The 16,972-nt window shown below is 50.4% G+C and overlaps 1 protein-coding gene across 1 annotated transcript in view; it reads right to left on the bottom strand.

Annotated features, from left to right (window-relative positions):
* Positions 1–16,972, bottom strand: part of jade2 (jade family PHD finger 2) — a 179,340-nt gene that overhangs the window by 145,465 nt on the left and 16,903 nt on the right. Inside the window, exon 3 of the mRNA XM_064978820.1 lies at positions 16,281–16,366. Within this exon, the coding sequence (XP_064834892.1) occupies positions 16,281–16,366 (86 nt within the window). The remainder of the gene's footprint in view (positions 1–16,280; positions 16,367–16,972) is intronic.

Genomic DNA, 16,972 nt, shown 5'->3' with positions numbered 1-16,972 from the left:
AAACACACTTTGCTGTAGTCTACTATTTACTAGTTAACAAAAAATAATAATGTCATAAAATATATTTGCCCCACCCAGTATTGTAATCAAAGCTTACCAGAAAGCATGTAGTCCTTGGCTCAGACAGTGTAGTAGTGCTCGATAGCATCTCATTAGTGTGCAAGATCTTGAGAATCAGCTGTACATGATGGAAGAGTACACTGTGCATACAGAGGGTTGCTATTCCATTGAATTGGGGATAGTTTAACCAAAATATGCCACAAGACCTAGAATTGCCTTGTGTGTAACCAACAAAAAAAGGTTAACTTTAAGCAAAATTCCCCAAATTCCAGGGCTCAACTTCCCATGGAAAACTTCTGGAAAATTTCCAGAATAAAGTTTCCGACCCTTTGCAACTCTAGTGACAATCAACTTTGAAATCAGCAATATTTTGTATCATGGTTTGCTATTATCCCAAACAAGGTACTAGGATAGTGAATTGATGTAAGCTTCAGCTGTAAGCTATGAAGGAAACCTGGACGCTACCAGTATCTTCAGGCATAAGCGTTCTAGCCTGTAATGGACATTGTTGCCATTATGAATTACTCAAGTGTGTTAACTTCTGTGCAGCATAAGTGGTAAGAGCTAGGAATGAGTAAGTGGAGCGGTGCCCTCGCACTATAAGGGGACATCGGCTGTGCTGATACACAGACTGGAGATTCTCAAATCAGTAGACGACGTTGCCTCCTGAGTGGCGCAGTGGTTAGAGGCGTCACTACAGATCCGGGTTCGATCCAGGGCTGTCGCAGCCGACCGTGACACCCATGCAGCAGCCCACAATTGGCCCAGCGTTGTCCGGTTTAGGGGAGGGTTTGGCCGGGCCGGGATGTGCTTGTCCCACGCTCTAGTGATTCCTGCGGGGGGCCGGGCACGTTAGACATCTCGCTTCGGATTTGTCTCAATCCACCGCATACGCCGATGTCGCACTTCCACATGTTTTATTTTGTTTCACCAGGTAGGCTAGTTGAGAACAAGATCTCATTTACGACCTGGCCAAGATAAAGCATAGCAGTGTGAACAGACAACAACGTTACACATGGAGTAAACAAAGTCAATAACACAGTAGAATGTTTTTTTTTTAAAGATTCTATATACATTGTGTGCAAAAGGCATGAGGACGTAGGCAAATAATTACAATTTAGCAGATTAACACTGGAGTGATAAATGATCAAATGGTCATGTGCAGGTAGAGATACTGGTGTGCAAAAGAGCAGAAAAGTAAATAAAAACAGTATGGGGATGAGGGAGGTAAATTGGGTGGGCTATTTACAGATGGACTATGTACAGCTGCAGCGAGCAGTTAGCTGCTCAGATAGCAGATGTTTGAAGTTGGTGAGGGATATATCAGTCTCCAACTTCAGTGATTTTTGCAATTCGTTCCAGTCACAGGCAGCAGAGAATTGGAAGGAAAGGCGGCCAAATGAGGTGTTGGCTTTAGGGATGATCAGTGAGATACACCTGCTGGAGCGCGTGCTACGGGTGGGTGTTGCCATCGTGACGAGTGAACTGAGATACGGCGGAGCTTTACCTAGCATAGACTTGTAGATGACCTGGAGCCAGTGGGTCTGGCGACGAATATGTAGCGAGGGCCAGCCGACTAGAGCATACAGGTCGCAGTAGTGGGTGGTATAAGGTGCTTTAGTAACAAAATGGATGGCACTGTGATAAACTGCATCCAGTTTGCTGAGCAGAGTATTGGAAGCTATTTTGTAGATGACATCGCCGAAGTAGAGGATCGGTAGGATAGTCAGTTTCACTAGGGTAAGTTTGGCGGCGTGAGTGAAGGAGGCTTTTATATAGGCCTACACATCTGCGGTGGAAGGTGGCAGAGCTCGAGTGGTGTTTGTCTTCTCACGGAAAAGTGCCCCCCATCCCTAACAGCTACACAAGGCGGTAGACAAGTAGGCCCTACGTGCACCGCACACAGCAGGTCTCCATATTCAGGTCAATTAGCCAGTGACACCTTAAAACTACTGGCACAAATGGAAAAAAATACATACTGGCCCGGGTCAAGATATGACAGGACATCAAACTATGCACGCATAATTTCAACAGCAGGTGACTCTCGCTTTCATTTGCGGGCCGAGCAAGTAGCCTAAATATGGTTCATACTGACATTGGCAAGTCAAATTCAAGGTCTTTCAAGGAATTTTCTAAGGACCTACATTTTATTCTTGTAATAGCCTATAGAAGAAAACCACCCCCCCTCCAAAATGTATGCAATAAAGTATGCATTACCACTACAGGATTATATAGGCCTACACAATGGCATTATACATTGACATTCACATAATTTTTACATTCTAAAATATGTCAGAATAATGTGGGCATTGCCTGACTAATTAGACCGTGTTGCTCCCGACAAAAACACACTAATGAGGTCTGTCCATTTGGTAGCTAGTCAGTCTCGCCATTTGAGACGTTGAAGAGTTACTGTATCATGTTAAAAAAAAAAAAAAAAAAAAAAACACACAAATATGTTCTCTTTGTAATGGAACACAAACCATATAAAACCCTGTTTTGAATTTGTTACCTTCCTGAAATCAACCGATTTCAAATAAAATTGACAACTCTGGAAGCTCCACATGCCAGAGCAGGCAGCATACCCAGCCCCCCAGCCCCCCCTCCCTGGCCATTCCAGAGACGATTAGGGCCCTGCCGTTCCAGAGCAGGCAGCATACCCAGCCCCCAGCCCCCCTCCCTGGCCATTCCAGAGACGATTAGGGCCCTGCCGTTCCAGAGCAGGCAGCATACCCAGCCCCCCTCCCTGGCCATTCCAGAGACGATTAGGGCCCTGCCGTTCCAGAGCAGGCAGCATACCCAGCCCCCAGCCCCCCTCCCTGGCCATTCCAGAGACGATTAGGGCCCTGCCGTTCCAGAGCAGGCAGCATACCCAGCCCCCAGCCCCCCTCCCTGGCCATTCCAGAGACGATTAGGGCCCTGCCGTTCCAGAGCAGGCAGCATACCCAGCCCCCCTCCCTGGCCATTCCAGAGACGATTAGGGCCCTGCCGTTCCAGAGCAGGCAGCATACCCAGCCCCCAGCCCCCCTCCCTGGCCATTCCAGAGACGATTAGGGCCCTGCCGTTCCAGAGCAGGCAGCATACCCAGCCCCCAGCCCCCCTCCCTGGCCATTCCAGAGACGATTAGGGCCCTGCCGTTCCAGAGCAGGCAGCATACCCAGCTCCCCCTCCCTGGCCATTCCAGAGACGATTAGGGCCCTGCCGTTCCAGAGCAGGCAGCATACCCAGCCCCCAGCCCCCCTCCCTGGCCATTCCAGAGACGATTAGGGCCCTGCCGTTCCAGAGCAGGCAGCATACCCAGCCCCCAGCTCCCCCTCCCTGGCCATTCCAGAGACGATTAGGGCCCTGCCGTTCCAGAGCAGGCAGCATACCCAGCCCCCCCTCCCTGGCCATTCCAGAGACGATTAGGGCCCTGCCGTTCCAGAGCAGGCAGCATACCCAGCCCCCAGCTCCCCCTCCCTGGCCATTCCAGAGACGATTAGGGCCCTGCCGTTCCAGAGCAGGCAGCATACCCAGCCCCCCTCCCTGGCCATTCCAGAGACGATTAGGGCCCTGCCGTTCCAGAGCAGGCAGCATACCCAGCCCCCCTCCCTGGCCATTCCAGAGACGATTAGGGCCCCTCCAGAGCAGGCAGCCATTGGCCAGAGACGATTAGGGCCCTGCCATTCCAGAGCAGGCAGCATACCCAGCCCCCCTCCCTGGCCATTCCAGAGACGATTAGGGCCCTGCCGTTCCAGAGCAGGCAGCATACCCAGCCCCCCTCCCTGGCCATTCCAGAGACGATTAGGGCCCTGCCGTTCCAGAGCAGGCAGCATACCCAGCCCCCCTCCCTGGCCATTCCAGAGACGATTAGGGCCCTGCCGTTCCAGAGCAGGCAGCATACCCAGCCCCCAGCTCCCCCTCCCTGGCCATTCCAGAGACGATTAGGGCCCTGCCGTTCCAGAGCAGGCAGCATACCCAGCCCCCAGCCCCCCTCCCTGGCCATTCCAGAGACGATTAGGGCCCTGCCGTTCCAGAGCAGGCAGCATACCCAGCCCCCCTCCCTGGCCATTCCAGAGACGATTAGGGCCCTGCCGTTCCAGAGCAGGCAGCATACCCAGCCCCCCCCTCCCTGGCCATTCCAGAGACGATTAGGGCCCTGCCGTTCCAGAGCAGGCAGCATACCCAGCCCCCCTCCCTGGCCATTCCAGAGACGATTAGGGCCCTGCCGTTCCAGAGCAGGCAGCATAGGGCCCTGCCGTTCCAGAGCCCAGCCCCCAGCCCCCCTCCCTGGCCATTCCAGAGACGATTAGGGCCCTGCCGTTCCAGAGCAGGCAGCATACCCAGCCCCCAGCCCCCCCTCCCTGGCCATTCCAGAGACGATTAGGGCCCTGCCGTTCCAGAGCAGGCAGCATACCCAGCCCCCCTCCCTGGCCATTCCAGAGACGATTAGGGCCCTGCCGTTCCAGAGCAGGCAGCATACCCAGCCCCCCAGCTCCCCCTCCCTGGCCATTCCAGAGACGATTAGGGCCCTGCCGTTCCAGAGCAGGCAGCATACCCAGCCCCCTCCCTGGCCATTCCAGAGACGATTAGGGCCCTGCCGTTCCAGAGCAGGCAGCATACCCAGCCCCCCCTCCCTGGCCATTCCAGAGACGATTAGGGCCCTGCCGTTCCAGAGCAGGCAGCATACCCAGCCCCCCCTCCCTGGCCATTCCAGAGACGATTAGGGCCCTGCCGTTCCAGAGCAGGCAGCATACCCAGCCCCCAGCCCCCTCCCTGGCCATTCCAGAGACGATTAGGGCCCTGCCGTTCCAGAGCAGGCAGCATACCCAGCCCCCCAGCTCCCCCTCCCTGGCCATTCCAGAGACGATTAGGGCCCTGCCGTTCCAGAGCAGGCAGCATACCCAGCCCCCCAGCCCCCCCTCCCTGGCCATTCCAGAGACGATTAGGGCCCTGCCGTTCCAGAGCAGGCAGCATACCCAGCCCCCAGCTCCCCCTCCCTGGCCATTCCAGAGACGATTAGGGCCCTGCCGTTCCAGAGCAGGCAGCATACCCAGCCCCCAGCCCCCCTCCCTGGCCATTCCAGAGACGATTAGGGCCCTGCCGTTCCAGAGCAGGCAGCATACCCAGCCCCCAGCCCCCCTCCCTGGCCATTCCAGAGACGATTAGGGCCCTGCCGTTCCAGAGCAGGCAGCATACCCAGCCCCCCCCTCCCTGGCCATTCCAGAGACGATTAGGGCCCTGCCGTTCCAGAGCAGGCAGCATACCCAGCCCCCTCCCTGGCCATTCCAGAGACGATTAGGGCCCTGCCGTTCCAGAGCAGGCAGCATACCCAGCCCCCCTCCCTGGCCATTCCAGAGACGATTAGGGCCCTGCCGTTCCAGAGCAGGCAGCATACCCAGCCCCCCAGCCCCCACTCCCTGGCCATTCCAGAGACGATTAGGGCCCTGCCGTTCCAGAGCAGGCAGCATACCCAGCCCCCCCTCCCTGGCCATTCCAGAGACGATTAGGGCCCTGCCGTTCCAGAGCAGGCAGCATACCCAGCCCCCAGCTCCCCCTCCCTGGCCATTCCAGAGACGATTAGGGCCCTGCCGTTCCAGAGCAGGCAGCATACCCAGCCCCCAGCCCCCCTCCCTGGCCATTCCAGAGACGATTAGGGCCCTGCCGTTCCAGAGCAGGCAGCATACCCAGCCCCCCTCCCTGGCCATTCCAGAGACGATTAGGGCCCTGCCGTTCCAGAGCAGGCAGCATACCCAGCCCCCCAGCCCCCCTCCCTGGCCATTCCAGAGACGATTAGGGCCCTGCCGTTCCAGAGCAGGCAGCATACCCAGCCCCCCTCCCTGGCCATTCCAGAGACGATTAGGGCCCTGCCGTTCCAGAGCAGGCAGCATACCCAGCCCCCAGCCCCCCTCCCTGGCCATTCCAGAGACGATTAGGGCCCTGCCGTTCCAGAGCAGGCAGCATACCCAGCCCCCAGCCCCCCTCCCTGGCCATTCCAGAGACGATTAGGGCCCTGCCGTTCCAGAGCAGGCAGCATACCCAGCTCCCCCTCCCTGGCCATTCCAGAGACGATTAGGGCCCTGCCGTTCCAGAGCAGGCAGCATACCCAGCCCCCCAGCCCCCCCTCCCTGGCCATTCCAGAGACGATTAGGGCCCTGCCGTTCCAGAGCAGGCAGCATACCCAGCCCCCAGCTCCCCCTCCCTGGCCATTCCAGAGACGATTAGGGCCCTGCCGTTCCAGAGCAGGCAGCATACCCAGCCCCCTCCCTGGCCATTCCAGAGACGATTAGGGCCCTGCCGTTCCAGAGCAGGCAGCATACCCAGCCCCCCTCCCTGGCCATTCCAGAGACGATTAGGGCCCTGCCGTTCCAGAGCAGGCAGCATACCCAGCCCCCAGCCCCCCTCCCTGGCCATTCCAGAGACGATTAGGGCCCTGCAGTTCCAGAGCAGGCAGCATACCCAGCCCCCCTCCCTGGCCATTCCAGAGACGATTAGGGCCCTGCCGTTCCAGAGCAGGCAGCATACCCAGCCCCCCTCCCTGGCCATTCCAGAGACGATTAGGGCCCTGCCGTTCCAGAGCAGGCAGCATACCCAGCCCCCACTCCCTGGCCATTCCAGAGACGATTAGGGCCCTGCCGTTCCAGAGCAGGCAGCATACCCAGCCCCCAGCCCCCCTCCCTGGCCATTCCAGAGACGATTAGGGCCCTGCCGTTCCAGAGCAGCGGTTTAGAGTTGATCCTCAGTCGCTGGACACATCTGACCTTATCACGGAGCTGCAGGACCAGGCACCAGGGCCGTCTTGGCGTCAGTACCCAACAGAGGAAGAGACCAAAGGCCAGGACCCTCTACGACACATGGCCGGCAAATCCAGCAGTTGATCATGTCATATACAACCAGAGAGAGAGAGAGAGAATGTGAGACAGCGAAAAAGAGAAAATAAAATTCCCTCTTTCCCAAGACAAACTCCAACTGGGAAGCTTCACTGCCTGATGTTCTTCCAATAACTTTCCTTCTGTGTGTAAACCACAGCAAGCTCTTGGACATGGAACATAGTATATGCCGGGGCAGGGAGACAGACAGTCAGAAAAAGAAGGGACTGATGGGACAGCATGTTCGCCAGGTTGGGTTGCTGTGTGCGCTGAACCGTCCCTGAGATGAGGAGAGTCCGCCTTTTCCCGTTCCCAAGGTGAGGTTATTCCCTCTGGAGAGGCAGGGAGGATTTCCTCTGGCTCACTGGATAACCCCTGGCTCAGGGTGGATGTGATGTGTGTGTGCGCGAGCGAGCGAGTGAGTGAGCTGAGAGATCAGCTAGGCTATAGCTATATCCTTTACAGAACCACAGAAGAGCATGTACTGTCGGACAGAAAAGCCACAGTCACCAGTGTTTACCCTATATTCATTTAGCAGCGGCGCCCTCGCTTAATTATTATACATTTTTGCGCTTTTAAAGGGATAGTGCGATATTTTGGCAATTAAGCCCTGCAACATATCCAGGAGTTATTCTAATTCTGGGTCCAATTTTTATGTCTGCGTGCAATATGAAGGAACACTCCTTGAAAAAAAAAAGTCAGAGTGACAAATTACAAGTATATTTGTAGCAAACAGAGCGAGCAGTGGTGCAAATGAGAGCCACGAGCACACAGCCACCACTTTGCTCCTCATCTCCCTACAGCGCATCAGTTATATTTCAGACGGTGTCAACACATTTACATTTTCATGCATTTTTACATTTTCATGCAAATCTGATGGTGAAGAGGGTGGGCATGTCCCCGATCCCCCAAAAGCACTCGGGGGGGGGAAGGGGGAGGGGAAAAAAAAAGACAAAGAAAAGTTTGGTTTAGTTTCAGTGTCATTTCTAAAACAATCCACTTCTGAAATGAGCCCATTTAGTCTTCTTCAGTGAATGACAGGCTTCTTCACAAATCGCTGTGAATTATGGTTGACTGAGAAAAGCTCTTCTAAATCACTAATTGTAAGCCTCATTCAAAGGTCACGTCCTTCAGCAACACAGTAGCCTTCCTGTATACGTCTCTTCGAGAGCATGCGCAATGCAAACAGATCCCGATCATCAACTCTCCCACATTCACATTTTTTTAAGTGCATCAAAAGAGACAGAGGTACAACAATGGGACAATATCCCACACAACATAGGGAATGCAAATATCGTCATGCGTAATATGTCGGCACTGTCTGCATTTTCTAAAATGGGATTGAAATGACCTGGTTGATGTTTATTGTCATGAGTTGTCCTGAAGGCAAAACTGAGCGATTTCTCTTCAGATAGGCCAGCAGCAAAGTCAAAATTGGCAATATTGTAAAGATTCTTAAAACAAACATTTTAAATTTTGGTCTGAATATAAAAAAAAAAAGGTTAGAGTTAAGCATTAGGGTTAGCAGTGTGGTTAAGGTTGAGTTTAAAATCTAATTTTATGATTTTGTGCCTCCAGAACAAGATTCATAACAAAACAAAAAAAACACTAACCTGCTTGAAATGGAGGGGAAGAATACCTACTTAAATGGAACAACAAAAAACTATTCTGCCTAGATGGTTGAACCAAGTTTAATCTACCTTTTAACCAGTGATGTATGGTATAAAAATAAAAAACTAAGAACAACTTGTGGGCGATCGAGACAATTTTTATTTTACCAGGTAAGTTGACTACTGAATAAATTCTCATTTACAGCAACAACCTGGAGAATTGGAAGCTTGGGATGATTAGGTTTGAGGGCCAGATTGGGAATTTAGCCAGGACCCCGGGGTTAACTCCCTACTCTTATGATAAGTGCCATGGGATTTTTAGTGAACAGAGAGTCAGGACTCCCGTTTAACATCCCACCTGAACGACAGCACCCTACACAGAGCAATGCCCCCAATCACTGCCCTGGGATATTTTATATATACATATTTTTTTGACCAGTGGGAAAAGAGTGCCTCATACTGGCCCTCCAACACCACTTCCAGCAGTGTCTGGGCTCTTATCCAGGAACCGACCAGGACCAAGCCTACTTAGCTTCATAGGCAAGCCAGCAGTGAGATGCTGCAGACGAACAACTATCGATATAAATGAAAACCTTTGACATTTTTAGAACTGCACAGATTTTCTCAAGGGACCCCACATGGGTCCCTGACCCCAAGTTTGGGAACCACTGTACTAACACCTCTAATCTGCTTGCTTGTTACCGCTTTCTCCGTGTCGCCTCTGCATGCATTGCAGCCTGCCTCAGCCTCACCACAAATAAAAAAGGTGTGTAAACAGCGTTCACCCTCCACTAAACTCCTGCATTTAACCCAGTACCAAGCGTCAGTGACGTTAAGGTCGGCCAACTCAACTGTTCCGAAAAGTTTGGCATGTCAAATGCACGAGGCCATAGTTGGGTTGACTGCATCCTAAATGTAAGCTATGAAAATACACGGCAAGATGCTGCAGAGACATCCAATGTCAACTTAAATGTCTTACGTTTTTGCTTTCCTGGCGAAGATTCAGTTACTCTATAAAAAGTTCCTTCCATAAACTTTCAACAAAACAGAGATTAAGGAAAACTCTGGCCTCTTGAATAGCTCACAATGTCCTTGAGAGTGGCCAGTGCAGCAACAATGCAGAATTGGCTGCGGGAGAATGATTTGCACTTATCAGAGAGAAACAAAGAGTTGAGCCTCTTCTGGATCAATTAGGCATGCAGAGCCAGCAGTACCGGGAGGGAGATAATAGCAAACATTAGGCCGCTTTTCCCCTACAGATACCAGGTCCTGGGTCAAACCTCGACCTCCGCTTTTGAAGAAGCTGTTTGTGACACTTAATGTGCCAGAACTCTCCATTTCCCTCCCAGCACCAAAAAGCCCAGCCGGAGCTGCCTACCCCACCCAGGTATCCAACCATCAAATATGTTGCCATGAAGATCACGGAAAACTGCAGAGTAAAATAGAGGTGTTACGCATGACCGAAGAACAAAACACACTGCGCGATTGGATGCGTGCACTCGGATAAGCATCTCCATTTTACCAGTGAGTGGGGCTTGGCTTGCCTGCGCCTGAGAACAGAGAACCGAGGCTCCTCGTCCATCTCTAGTCTTCTTGGCATCGGTTGGTGATTTCAGATGGTTTCTATGCAGCAGTAAGGATTCCTCTACCTGGCACCAGACCACAGTGCCGCGGCTGGCGGGGATCTAGGAGCCCGTTTCTCTTCCGGTTGGTGTCGACATGCGAAGCAGCGCGGACCAGTGACATCCAACCAGCTAGGCAGGCCACTCAGCCATTCACTGGGCCTGGCACTGGCAGCCGCTCACTGGGGGGCGGGGGGGAGGACAGGGCACCCCTATCTACGCATTCCTGCAGCTGTTGGCATCTGGCTGCTGTGGATCTGCACAGCTGTTTCTACCCGCCTTAATGAGCTCCAGCAGCTGGGCGACTGTCGGAGACTCGGACACCCCACCCATCCCTTCCCCTGTGTGAGCGAGTTTCACACCTGCATGCTCTGCAAAGGCAACTTCCTTCCTCTGGGCGTAGAGTGGGAGAGATCTTGTTTCCTAATATTAGTCAGTCATTCTTGAGCACGTTAGTATTGAAACTACTGAGTACGTAGGTATTGAAAATACTGGCTAGGAAGCATACGGAAACTGAACTGAGCGCTAATCAAATCTACATAATGCACACTAAACACGTTTACACCTATGGGCCTCAGTCAAGACAAACAATACTTTATTTAGCATTACAATAAATTAGAACCTGGTCATTTACATTTACTCAATCATGACACACACACACACACACACACACACACACACACAGGAGGACAACATTGTCATTACATTTCCATATTTTAGCCAGCAGCTATTTATCAAGCGGTAAACAAGCAAAGTTCCCCAAAGAATCACAAATGAACACGAGCCATATGAATAAAAACATTTGTTTTTGTTCAGTCTGTAGAACTGTTAGAGCCTGAGGAAAGGCTCTGTGTGCCCTTGCCGATGTTGGTAACGTGTTGACAACTGTCACAGCATCCTCCAGAGACACAACAAAGGGATCTCGCTAAAGCCCTGATTTTGAATTGTCAAAGCCAGTGAACACACGACTGGTTCAGTGTCCTTGCTCTCAGACTAGTCTAAGGAACGACACTTCAAATCAAATCCCTCCGAAACAATGATAAGATCCTTGCATAATAACATGGCAGCATAACAGATGGCACAAATATAGTCTGCTGTTGTAGTTTGATTTTTTTAGGATTTGTATATTTTTCATATACTTAAAATTATGGAGAGCTCAAAAGTCTCCTTCCTTCTTATAACAGACTAGTGCAAGTGTAGTTAGGGCCTACTTCTCATACCATCCTCCACACTTCCCAAGCCAAACATCTGATGCAAAAAGTAGGCTAACAGGGCTCAGCTTTGGCTGCAGGAGAAACCTTGTAATTACTGAGAGTGGTTTTCATTTCAGCAGCCTACCCTGTGGTGAGAGAGCGCTTAACATATCATCGGGGAGGAAACGTAGGTACTGCTTTTTAGGAGGTTCCTGCCATCTTTCTATTGAGGGCTCAGTCCCAAATGGCACTCTATACCCTACATAGTTCACTACTTCTGACTGGAGTCCTATGTGGGCCGGTCATTTAAAATCCCGTAGTGCCTACCTTTCATGGACCTATGGGCACCCAACCTGATAATTAGCCAGCAAACCCATAATCATATCATCACTGGATTCACTTGGTTTAGTCAAATTGTTAAATTGTTAGTTTTTAAACCAAAATATGAAGTGGAGGACATTCTTCTAAAAAGCAAGGCCTACTGCAAAGGACCACCCAGGTACGTCATGGGATTACATCCCAAATGGCATCCTTTTCCCTCATCGGGCTTCGGTGAAACATAATGCACCATATAGGGTTTATGGTTCCATTTGGGATGCACACATGGTGTACAGATTCCAACACATCCCACAATGCACAGCTCACAAGGACATATACTGTAGGAACAAACACTGCATTATTGTACTGTCATTATCATACGGTCATTATCCTCAGTGGATTATCATTACCTCAATGGACCCACCACACCATAAACACCAGTAAACTCATGAGGACATCATCGACCATTATCCCACCACCACTACAGCAACAGGCTCACAACACAAATCAGCAATCAATCAGTCACATTACCATTACCTCATGGGACTCCAACAACCTAAATCACCAGTCACAGTCAGGTCAGTCAGCCATTTCCGGGGGAGTACGCTGGCATGCTTTGGCTACCGCTTATCCTCTTGAAACTGCGATATTGTTTGCTACTTAGTGTTGATCATTGTGATTTTTGTTTAACAGGATTTGTTGCCTACCAGTTCCACCTTTTGATGCCTGCGGAGTCTTGCTCGCTGAGCGTTAGTTTGTAAAAAGCCATCCGGTCTGTTTACCTGACTACTACCAACTAAACCTTCGTTTTGCGGGTTGTCTACCAGCGGAGTTGCCTTCCTCGGATAACTATACAGGGAGATCCCACACGGTTTCTGCATTCCTACCACTTAACCAAGTTATTTGGACACTAGCCAACTGGATGCTAACTAGCATGCCAGGAGCTATCGGTGTGTTTTTGTACAGTGATGTGGATTCTACTACTACTGCCTTGGCTCCTCTGCTGTGGGGGATCTACTGTACCCCAGGACCTTTCACTGGCCTGGGGATGCCATCACGACACGGATAAGGTACTCCTTGCAAACTCTACCACTTTGTCTACCCGAATTGAAGCCCCGTTTTCCCTACGGGCGTGCCACGACCTAGGGATTGTGCGTCGGGTTGCCTAGGGCGGCAGGGTAGCCTAGTGGCTAAAGCGTTGGACTAGTAACTGGAAGGTTGCAAGTTCAAATCCCCGAGTTGTTAAGTGGGTTAACTGCCTGTTCAGAGGCAGAATGACAATTCTGTCGTTCTGCCCCTGAACAGGCAGTTAACCCACTGTTTTGCAGGCAGTTAACCCAAATTCTTAGTGAAAATAAGAATTTGTTCATAACATTTATTTAACTAGGCAAGTCAGTTAAAAAATACATTTAAAAAAATGCCTACTGCCATAGTGCTCGCGCAGAAAATACACACACCACGCAAGAAATACACACACAGTGAGTCAAATGAACTGTAACGTGAACTGCCCTGGTGCAAATCTAAGCTGTGGACAGCTCTGTTCACCATGCCTCCTCCTCTCCTACCCAATACAACTCATTTGCGCTGTTCAACTTTCGCTCTCTCCAATAACAAATGACTGTTGGTTTATGATGCCATCATGGATAAAGATATCGACGTGATGTGCTTAACATAAACCTGGCAGCAGCCAAATTACTTTCTGGTGCTTAATCAAGCTACTCCACCAGGCTGTGTGTACCTACAAAAACCTTGCTCTGTGGGTCGGTCAGGTGGGGAGCTTGCAGTTATTCATTGTACAGACTTCAAAGTGCTTCCCATACCGAATGCCACATCTTTTGAACGTCTGGCATTTCGCATGGCTGGTCCTCAACCTCAGAAAGTTGTGCTCATCTCCCGCCCTCCCAAAAACGCTCCTCTGTGTTACTCTCAGAGGTCCTCATGTTCGTCTGCGCCATGTCACCTTCTACCCTTCTGTTGGGTGACTTCAACATCCATGTCAACTCCAACAATAGTGGCTTTTCTGCCAAGTTCCTGTCTCTCCTGGACTGTTTCAACATTACACAGCATGTACAGGTTTCAACACATTGACAAAAGGCCATGTTCTGGACTTCGTGTTCGACAGGCTTTACACCCTCCAACCTGCGTGGCCTGGATCTTTCCAAGCTGCGGCAAAAACGGAAACATTACATACAGGAACAATAAAACTGTCAGCACATCCGTCCTAGGAAACAGGCCTCAAAAACACAACAGCCCCGATCCTCTTCCGTCCTCTTCCGTGGAGCTCGTGTCTCACTATGACACGTTCCTCTCCTCCAGCTTTGACGCCGTTGCCCATCTGGAAACTAGAACCGTCTCCTTATCCTTATCTGCCCCCCGAGGGTTTACCCCTGAGCTGTGTTGTTTGAAGTCCACTGGCCGACAACTGGAGAGGGTCTATAAAGAATCTGGTCTCACAGTTCACTTAGAGGCTTACAGGGAGCATGTCAAGGACTACAAGGATGCCCTCTCCCAGGCATAATCAGTATACTACAACCTCTTCAATAAAACGGCCAAGGCAATCCTGGAACCCTTTTCTCAACTATCAGACTACTCCAGCCCCTGGATTACTCCTCCATCAAAAGCTCTCTTGAGGTGTGCAATATGTTTCTGGAACTTTTTCAGTCAAAAAATATATTCCATTTACCAGCAGCTTCAGTTACACACACACACACACACACACACACACACACACACAATCATCCTAAAGAAACAAGGATTGGACCCCGATAACTTGAAAAATTACCAGCCATGACATGCATGAACCCCTTCAACTCACGGTTCCGGGCCAAGCACAGCACAGAGACTGCACTGGTAAAAGTGTTCCAACAACCTCCTAATTAGAGCCGACTCTCGCCACTTCAATATCCTTATCCTACTCTACCTCTCTGCTGCTTTTGACAGCTTCTGCATCCTCCACAACCGCATGGATACGGTCCGAACGCCACTCAACTGGTTCCAGTCCTACCCGGCTACCGGAAACAGTACTTGTCCTTTGGAGACTCCAAACCCCCCGCCTCAGGGTTCTGTGCTTGGACCCCTGCTGTTCATCATATACATGCTTCCCCTGGGCCACATCATCCGCTGCCATGTTCTCAACTTCCACTGCTATGTGGATGACACCCAAACTAAACCCACCTCTCACCCCAGTCTCCAGGATACCAAAAACTGGATGACATCCAAACTACTCAAACTCAACAGCAATAAAACCGAGGTCATGCTGATGGCTCCCAAGACTCCCCTCAAGAAAGTGTGTCATGATGTCGATTGACAGATGCTCCATCTGCCCATCAACGGAGGTCTGAAACATGGGTGTCATCCTGGACCCCTCTCTCCTTCGAGTCACACATCAAGTCCATCACCAAAATAAGCCTTCTACCACCTCATCAACATCTCCCAACTCTGGCCATCCCTCACGGACCAGGTAGTGGAGACCCTCATACATGCCTTTGTTACATCATGTCTGGACTACTGCATTGGAGTCCTATTCGGAGTGTCCGGGCAAAGCCCTATATAAGCTTCAGTACGTCCAGAACTCCACTGCCAGGGTCAACACATACATCAAACCCTGGGAACACATCAGCCCCACCACCTTCACTGGCTCCCTGTCAAATTCCACATTACCTACAATATCCTACAAGGCACTCCATGGCCTTGCCCCTCATACCTCTGACCTGCTGGAATACTCACCCTCCCCGAAAAACAAGACTGCACACCATGGGGTCCGGGCTTTCAGCGCTGCTGCCCCCAAACTCTGCAACTCTCTGCCCCCAGCCAGTCGCAACCCTGAACAGGGCCACAGTATCCCTCGACCCATCCTGGGTTTCTATATAAGCATTTTGACAACCGCTGGTGTAAAAAGGGCTTAATAAATAAGTGTGATTGAGTGATTGACTAAAAACCGACTAGTTCAGTCTGGCTTTCCCATCAGCCCTTACTCAGCTTTAGCTTAAGCTAAGTAGCCAAGGATTTTTCTGCCATTGAAATCCTTGGGCGGGCCGCCTAAGGGTGTAAAATATCTGTCTGTCTATACTCAGGGAGATTTAAAAATTCTCAAAAACAATTCATTTCGCAGTATTGATTTTGTTAAGTTTGAGCAAAACACAGCGTAAGACAAATGCATGAAATAGATTCTCAGCGCCATCGCAGAATATGTGATATTGCAGGAAAATGTGCTTTAAAAAAGCAACACTCCACACCGCCAAGATGAGGGCCTCGAAAATTCATCCATGCAACAGGCCGACCACGCCCATTGCCACGCCCCCAGACACCACCTGAGCATATTTTTGATCCAGAAAAAAACCCTGTGTAGCTTTTATTTCTTTTTAATTCTACAGTTTTATCCTCGTTTTGTTTTTTACTCTCTTGCTGTACAAATCGCCTTGGATTTCTTAAGGCGGCACTTTAAATCCCATGTATTATTCATTATTAGTCTGTGTCTGCATCCCAAGTGGCACACTCTTCACCAGGGCCCATTATTCCCTACATAGTGCACTATTTCTGACCCTGGAGAAAAGAAGAAGTGCACTATAGAGGAAATAAGGTGCCATTTGAGAGTGAGTTGTGTATAGCATGGAGTTGGCAGTGACTTACCTCAGATGGTTTCTTGTGCTCCTGTCTGACCCAGGTGCTGCTGGTCCCGGTGTTCTTGGAGGACCTGGACCAGGAGGTCACTTGACCTGCAAACAATGACACGGTAACAGTTACAGTTCAGATTAACATGTTGGTCATCGAGCATCCATTTAACTTATCCAGAGTGACTTACAGTCAGAGGAGACAGGAGGCTGCCATTTTCAAATCACTGAGCACAACTTAGGAGCTCCGAAAGTCTGACTGACTTTCCTCGATATCATAATGTTTGGTTCAGTAACAACTGACGGGTGGATGGATAGAGATGGTGATACAAGCAGAGAAGACTGAGAACAGAGAGGCACAAGGTCGTAGCCACTAATGGGTTGAAGAACCTTTCAACGACGAGTCAGTATCACTTACTAGAAGGAATAGAAGTACTGATATTACTGTATTTTAGGTCATATATATGATTTACATTTGATAGCCTACAGGTGAAATGATCATCAGTTCCCACCAACTAGTCCATTCTTGTTTCCCTCCACATCACCCCAGAACCGAATGGTAATTAACCAAACAGAAGACATTTAAGCCATCAGAAGAAACTTAATTTGTGATAAACATATTCCTAATCCCTCCATAGCCAACATGCTAGTGGTGGGTAACGTCCCAAATGCCCTATTGTGCATTACTTTTGACCAGAGCCCTAAGGGCCC

This window comes from Oncorhynchus masou, chromosome 11 (assembly GCF_036934945.1).
Source record: "Oncorhynchus masou masou isolate Uvic2021 chromosome 11, UVic_Omas_1.1, whole genome shotgun sequence".
NCBI classification, from domain to species: Eukaryota; Metazoa; Chordata; class Actinopteri; order Salmoniformes; family Salmonidae; genus Oncorhynchus; species Oncorhynchus masou.
Note: the sequence above shows the minus strand (reverse complement) of the source record. Positions and strands in the feature narration are given on the sequence as shown.